An 8,021-nucleotide genomic window follows, 5' to 3' on the forward strand; every position below is an offset into this window, starting at 1 on the left:
CATAGGGCTTCTCTCCAGTATGAGATCTCTGATGTCTACTGAGGTTTGACTTAAAGGAAAAAGTTTTCCCACACTCTTGACATTCATAGGGCTTCACTCCTCTAGGAGTCCTCTTATGATTAAGTAGGTTTGACCTACTGTGGAAAGTCTTCCTACACTCTTGGCATTTACAGGGCTTCTCTCCAGTGTGACTTTCCCCTCCAGTGTGATTTCTCTGATGTACAGTAATGGGTGATTTTGAAGAATACATTTTTGTACAGCCTTGATATTCATATGGTTTATCTGTAATATGTTTTTGGTGGTGGTAAGTGAGGGCAGATTTTCTGCATGAAGTTTTTCTATACATTTGATATTCATAGGCTTTCTTTCCTGCACGGGTATTTAGATGGTTATCAAAGTTTGTCTTGTGGTAGAAAGACTTTCGACAATCTCGATGACTATCTGGTTTCTCCCCTGTGTGAATCCTCTGATGTTTACTGAGGGCTGGTTTACAGGAGGAACTTTTCCTATATACTGTCCACTTATACTGCTTCTCTCTTGGATCCGTTCTCTGAGGAACACTAACAGTTGACTGCTCTGAGAAAGTTTTCTTAATTTGTTTACATTTATGTTTCACTCCTGTTTGAGATTGCGGATGTACAGTGATGGCAGTCTTCCCTGAGTAAGTTTTCACACAGTGTTTAGAGCCAAACAATTTTTCTGTAGTGCAAGCTCTCTGATACTGACTCGGGAAGGAAACCTCAGGGGTTTCTGCACATTCATTAGGTTCATCAACTGCTTGTATTTCCCAATGTTCAGGAAGAATAGAGCTTGTAGAGCACATGTCACCATGTCTATTATATTCCTGAGAAGTCTGTCCTAACTGAGCACTCTCATACTGATGGGTGTGAAATGTGCAGCTGAGAGGGGGCCCACTTTTATAACATGTCTGCTGCTCACCTTCAACATATCTATGACGATTCAAATGTCCTGGTTTCACATTAACAGGTTCCCCTCTTTCATCACAAGCATAGGGAGTCTGTCCTCCTTGGGTTCTACCTTGGATGACGAAAGGAGGCCCGCCACAGGTGTCCCAACACTCCTTGTGTTTACAGGCAGTCCCATCTGTAAGCGCTCCTCTCTGTGGAAATACTGTTTCCTTGCTCAAGCCTTTCCCTTGCTCACAAATTTCAAAAGGCTGTTGAAAATTTTGAATCACCTGAGGGCTGACATGTTTAGGATACCTGATGGATTCCCTTATTCTATTAAAAACCTCTTCTGCCTTTCCAGCATGCTCTTCATGAGGCTCACCAGGGGGAAACATGTTTCTATATACAGCAGAGACATCAGGCATCATTGCTGAAATGATTCTGTTTTTGATACTCTGGCTCAAACTACGAACTGAGTCCAAGTTACTATTTTCCCCTATGTCATCTGTTCTCTCGTTGTTGGGTATTTTGCTGCTGGCAATAAGAACTTGCCATAAATGTCTGGCATGGATTGCAAGACTGGCCTTAGTGAGGTAATCCACAGTATGGACATCTAAAAAGAGAAAAAGTGGCCATTTTTATAAATAACTCTACACATTTCAAGTGAAGGGTACTAAAAGACATAACAGTTTCTATATTACAATACAATTTGACAGGTATTGATATTCTAATTTTTAAGAAAGATTTCTTTATATACACAAGAACTGGGACACAGGAAGCCAGCAGTATGAGGGTTAAGAGGATTCACAAGAGTGGGGAGCAGAAAGGGCAGATGAACTGAAATACACTGGTGCAGTGGGCAGGAGGTCTGTTGCAGCATGTAGGTCACCTCCCTGGTCAGAGTTCAAACTCGTGGTGCTAAAAAGGCTGCCAATAGCTTCGTCGTGCTGAGCTTTAACCCCTTGTAACACCACGGAGGACCCCAGGAATTGATTTTCTAATTCATGCTTTTATCCCTAACAAATTATGGAAAAACAATACTTTTTCATTATTACATTGGTGTAATAATCTGGGGTGTAGGCCAGATATACACACGTGGTATGTGTATTTGTATATGTGAGAGAGCAGACAGCATGGAGAAAATACCAGGCTGATTGATGGAAATACACCACTGAGGAGAGCAGCAGGTTAGACAGAAGAGGTCTTCAATGACGATTTGGGATTCTGTGCCAATTTGGGTGAGACCCTGGTGTGAATTAAATCCAGGCCATACCGATGAGAGCACCTAGTGCTAATACCTCAGTCTCCAGGGAGGTTCCAATGAACAGATTTGCCTACTCCAAACCAAGGTAACAGGATAGTAGACAAGGCAAGTAGACAAATTTTGGTGAATATACTTATTTAAATTAGATGTCGACTTCAACCAAGAACATTTAACATAACATACTTTCTTAGGATAACCCTGTGTAACTTTTGCGGCCACTTTCTGAGTAATCAAGCTCTGAACATCTCATGGTTTTCCTGAAAAAAACTACTGACTGAAAGTGACACAGCATCATTCTCTAGTCACCTTAAGAAACCAAACTGCTTAGCAACAACGATTCTCCATGTTATTTCTCCTTTGGCTCTAGCTAGTCATCTGCAGATGATTTCAAAGGGACAGACTTCCCTTCATGGCAGAACTGAGACCTTTCTCTCAATGCTGAATGAAATATCCTATCGATGCCGCTCAGAAACACAACACATGCGGCTCACTGTCTCCTCATGCTGCCCAACTTTCTCCTGCTGGTCAAAAAGAAAAAAGCTCTGTCATCCAGCTGTGGCCATCCTCGTTAAAGGCTTTGTTTAACATCCTTCTGAAATCAACACCTGGTAGCTCACTGCACAAACTGGTACTGGTGTTTCTACTAAATTCACAGCAGCTCAAGTTTTTATGTTACTTTTAGCTATATTATATTTCTATTCTGTTCCTTTCTTCTCAATGATGATGATGAAAAGATGTAATTTCACAATTCAAACTCCTCTCCAATGCAGGAGCATCCAACTTGACACTCTTGGCTCCAGGAATTGTCAAAAATCATAACCTCATATTTCCAATCCCATGTCACAGAACATCCCTTCCCATGCTTGACAGTCTCTTGGGTCCTCCCCAGCCTCTCAAGTTCATGTGTAGGCGGGTCAAAAGATTTACCTATGAAACCCTATTCACGTTCAAAATAACTCTAGAGTCAACCCCCTCCCCTCTATTAGTTTTCAGTTAGTCGCCTAGTAAATGACATCTCCAATAGCAATACAAACTCTGTCGTAGACTGCACAAATGCAAACCACACATCACTGAAGATCTACAAAGAAAAGACTTCATCTTCACAACAAAGCCTTCTGAGCACGCACTCCACAATAATATCCTCCATGGTTTTCTCTCATCCTGGTTAAACATTCCCTGTGGCTTTATCTCTATTCAACATATGTATTTCTTATATTATCCTTTCTCATAGAATGTAACTTCAATAAAGCTAAGGCTGTTGCTGTGATTACTGCTGTCATGCCCGCTCAAAGAAAAACTACCATTGGCTTAAACTTTCCATAGACTGATAGATTAAAAAATGCCTGAATAAGTACCTGAAAGAATACAGTCTATGAAAAGCAATTAATAAAGAAAATGTGGCTAGTGCAGATTAATTTCCTGTACTGTCGGGGACTGAATAATTGTTCAGTGTGAGAAGAATGACAGCCATTAAAAGAGCAGGAGGATAACTAGAAGAGGAATATTAAGGAACTCAAAAATGAATCACTTTGATAGATGCACAGTCAATCAAAGGTTTGGACACTGGAAAAGTGGCTCAGAGTGGTCAATAGCATGGACCACACTCGAGACCAGGGAGCAGTGACTGACCTGTGAGGTCCTGGCTTGGGGGTTCTTCCACAGTCCCTGGCTGGGCTCCTGGCTCCAAGCTGATGATCACTTCAGGATCCTTAACACAATGCCCTGTGATGAGAAACAGTGTTGTTCGTGGATCAAGTTACTCAAACTTTAGTCTGGGAAAAGTAACAAGAGCAGTGCAACAGAGGCTAACTTTAAGCTTTCTTTTTTAATCTTTCATAAAAGGCGCAGACACCCACTGTCTGCTTGGCCTGCCATGTTCAACCTCCCCAGCACCCAATTTCATATGCCAGTGCACACAGCATAGAAAACAGCGCCTGCATGGAGTGTGACATGGGAGTCTTCTCACCCACTGACACCAGGTGGCTGCAGGTCTCCAGCATCACCTCCCAGTACAGGGTCCTCTGAGCCTCACTCAGGTACCGCCACTCCTCCCAGGTGAAGTTCATAGCCACGTCCTTAAATGTCACCATCCCCTGTAAGGGAACATTTCTCCTTACTCCATGGCCGAAGGCCTGTGTCAGACTGCAGCAAGTTTAAACACACCTACTATAAAATAATACACATATAAGTCCTCAAACTCAGTTTCTACTGTACTTTCCATAAAGGGCAAAGATCCCAGCTCCACATGTAACAGAATTGAGGACAATTGTGAGCAGAAAAAGAGGAAAACCCTGAAGGAATGAAGCAGAAGCAAAGACTCAGCAGCACCAGGGTGAGAGGCTGCGCTGCACTGACAGCAACTCTGCAGGGTGACCTGGCCAACAGCACAGTTCTCTAAAAACAATCCTGCACTCTATTCCCAGGCTAAGTGATTCACATGTCAATATGAGAAATAAGACAAGGAAGAACAGAAAGAAGGGAGAAAGCCTAAGTCTGTCCATAAAACTCACCGTTCCTACCAGCATCAGGAGCTCAGACCCTGTGGATTCTGTGACGACCTGAAACCCTTCTGTCACCATGAGGGACACTGGAAGTCATGGAGTGGTCCATCCAGTGACAACAGCTCTGTTCCTGGCCTGCACACATCAGCAATCCAGCTGAGTACATGTGGTAGGGACATGCATGTGGTGAAACAGCCATATCCTATTACAGGTCACAAGTTGTACTGATGAAGGACCCCATGTTATCTTTAAGACCTTATTTATTTATGCATACAGAACTTTGGTACAGGCCAGAGGTACAGGGGCAGTGAGAGGATTCACTAGAGACTGAGTGGGGAGTAGAACAGGCAGATCCATGAAGTACTCTGCTGAGGGGAGCAGCGGGCGGGTCAGGAGAGCTCTGCAGAGCCATGTGGGTCACACCTCTGGGGTGGGGACCCAATTCATGCTGAAAGTGGCTTTAGCTTCTCAGTGCTGTGTTTAACCTGCTGCACCACCAGGGAGGGCCCAGGACCCCACCTTATCTAACTCCTAAAAGAACCACCTAAAAATACAAGCGGTATCACAAACATGATGCATATACACATGTGTACAAAGTACAGGTGTGTTTGTGTAAGGACACATATGCCCCGTACATAGCACTTTGTTTTTTCAAGATTTATTTATGTACAGAAGAACTAAGGTGCAGTCCAGAGGAGCAGGGTATGAGGATATTCACCAGACACAGAGCGAGGACAGGAAGAGGAAGAATGCCTGAGACACACTGTTGAGGGTGTAGTGAGGAGATTGCCCTGTGGGTCACTCCCTGGCTGGGCATGAAACTCGTGCTAAACTGGCTGCCAACAGCTGCACAGTACTGCGCGTCAACCCCTTGTACACTGCAATAGTATTTTCAAACGAGATTTGAAAAAGCGTCAATTTTTTTATTATAATAAAAGTTTATTTTTATATCATTTTGTGGCACTTTCCATCTCAGCTATAATCCCTGTGGGCTTCCCATCACCAAATCACCCGTGTGCTATCACCATAGTCTAATGCACCCCCCACTTTTGATCCCACCCCCCACTCCACCACTTTAAAATGTCTCTGGTGTATAGATGTTCATTTTTTTTTAACCCGCCTGGCCCTTTATGCTGCTGCTATGAGTGAAACTATCTGGCATTTTTCATTTTCTTTCTGGCTTATTTCACTAAGCATTATTCCTCCCAGCTCCATCCCCATTGCTGCAAAAGGGATGAGTTTATCTTTTTTGATTACTAAGTAATAGTCAATTGTGTATATGCACCACAAATTTTTAATCCAGTCATCTACTGAAAAAGTGCCAATTTTTAAAAGACCTGTTTTGGGGAGACAGTGGCCAAAGACCTCTGTGCTACCAGCTCTGTCTTCAATGTTACCCACATCAGACCTATTCTTACTATTTCCAATGATTCCACGCATTACAGTGAATTATACACTGCCGTCCACCTGCCACAATACCTCTCCAGAAGGGCTCTGCTTTGAAACTTTCCTTGCAAAAGGGTCTGGCGACCAACAAGCCAGCAGCACCTCAGGTAATCACACCAGCCACAGGGACAACACTGACAACCTGAGGGGTCCCTGTGCCCCCGGGGCTCGCCTTTCCTTTCACAACACTTGACAAATTCTGAAAATCACAAGAAGAGCTGAAATCCAACTATAAAAACCCCTAAAAACAATGAGATCTTCCTGCAGAGCAGACAAAGATCCCTTAGGGAAAGAGGTTTCATGAAAACAAGATGACAAAGAATGTCTTGGGGATCCAGTGATGTTTGCAACATCATCAGGTGACAGAACATACACAGAACTGGGTCGGGGCAGGATGGGGATACAACAGATAGCTGAAAATACAAAAACACCAAAGGATGTTCCAAATCTGCTAGTATTTCAACCCACAGGTCCAGTGCTTTGCAGAACTAACACCTAGCTCTGTCCACAGAAAAATTTTACCTTTGCCTGGCTCCTGGAGGTAGAGATAGAGAACTCCCCGTCCTTGATGTAGCCTGAGTGCTGTCGATGGTGTCTGTTCACCTGACCATCAGGTCACACCGCTGCCCTAGTGTCACACGCATTCTCGCTGGCAGGACTGGCTATCAGCAGAAGTGAACAGCTCACTTAGTCCTAAGAGCCTGCCCGTGAAGGTCAGGACGGAGGCGCCCGACCAGGTGCACAGGCTGCAGCCAGAGTCAAAGCGGCCCGTCACGGCTCAGTGGGCTTTCCCGGTTCTCACTGTTTCCCACTGACGGGCATCTCGCTCTGCAGTAACACACAGTCCACAAAGTTCTCAAGGGAGAGAAGGGGAACCAATGCATGATGAATCCTGGGAGTGTCCACTAAGCGTATTCCAGAGTAGATTTCTATTTTAAGATTTATTTTACTAGTTTACGCATACAAGAACTGGGGTCTAGGCCAGAGTGTGTGGGTTAACTGGATTCAGCAAACCTAGTGGGGGCGGAACAGGTGGAGCCACTGAAATCCATTCCTGGGGGCGCCAGGGGAGACGGGAGAGTTTTGCTGCACCCCGTGGATCGCTCCCTGGCTGGGAATACAACACATGCCTCAGTGGTTGGTGATAGAGTGCTGAGATGTGAACCCCTGCACCACTAGGGAGCCCCCACCAAGGATTGTAAACATATTCACTCTTCAGAAACATTTAGCAGGATCTACAATCTCTACAAGATGTGATTTACAATGACGAAGGAAGGTATAATTCAGAATTCTGAACATGAATGGAAAAGAAAAATGTTATTCCTACTGCAAAAAAAGAAAAAAACGACAAAACAAAAGAAAAGCAATCACTAACTAAACAAGGGATCTGTGAAATGCAGGAACCAGATGAAAAAAAACACCACAAATGTGATTACAAAGGAAACTAAGAAAACATCTAAAAACATAAATGTGCTAAAGGGAGCTACTGGAAGACAAAAGGAACCCAGAAAAACAACCAAATGAATATGGGAGATTAGAAATTAAAGTATCAACATATAAAAATTTCCTGGTGGGCTCAACACCAGAGTTAATACAGCAAAGGGGAGTCACTGAAGCTGATGGTAGACAACTTCTTCATGACAAATGAACATGTGAGGGAGAATGGAAAGTTTCTCAGAAATGCCTAAGTTCAAGAAGGAAAGGGAAAGGCAGCACGATGTCACTGTTTTCACACACTGTTGCTAAAACTTCCCTCAATTTATGGATGAAATTTACTAACTGAATAAACTAAATGATCCGTAAGATGGTCCAAACAAAGAAAACGAGTCCAGGCACTTCAGAAATAGCCACTATACACAGGGAGCCAGAGAGCAGTCAGCAGGTGACCCGACCACAGGGGGC

At 43.8% G+C, this 8,021-nt stretch overlaps 1 protein-coding gene across 1 annotated transcript in view; it reads right to left on the reverse strand.

Moving 5' to 3' along the window:
- The window catches only part of LOC105854592 (zinc finger protein 558-like), a 30,922-nt gene that overhangs the window by 12,992 nt on the left and 9,909 nt on the right, over positions 1-8,021 (reverse strand). The window contains exons 4-5 of the mRNA XM_012734636.1: positions 4,683-4,759; positions 4,143-4,265 (exon numbers count right to left, since the gene is read on the reverse strand). Coding sequence (XP_012590090.1) covers positions 4,143-4,265; positions 4,683-4,759 — 200 coding nt within the window. The remainder of the gene's footprint in view (positions 1-4,142; positions 4,266-4,682; positions 4,760-8,021) is intronic.

Source organism: Condylura cristata, unplaced genomic scaffold (assembly GCF_000260355.1).
Source record: "Condylura cristata isolate star-nosed mole 26May11 unplaced genomic scaffold, ConCri1.0 scaffold00063, whole genome shotgun sequence".
Classification (NCBI taxonomy): domain Eukaryota; kingdom Metazoa; phylum Chordata; class Mammalia; order Eulipotyphla; family Talpidae; genus Condylura; species Condylura cristata.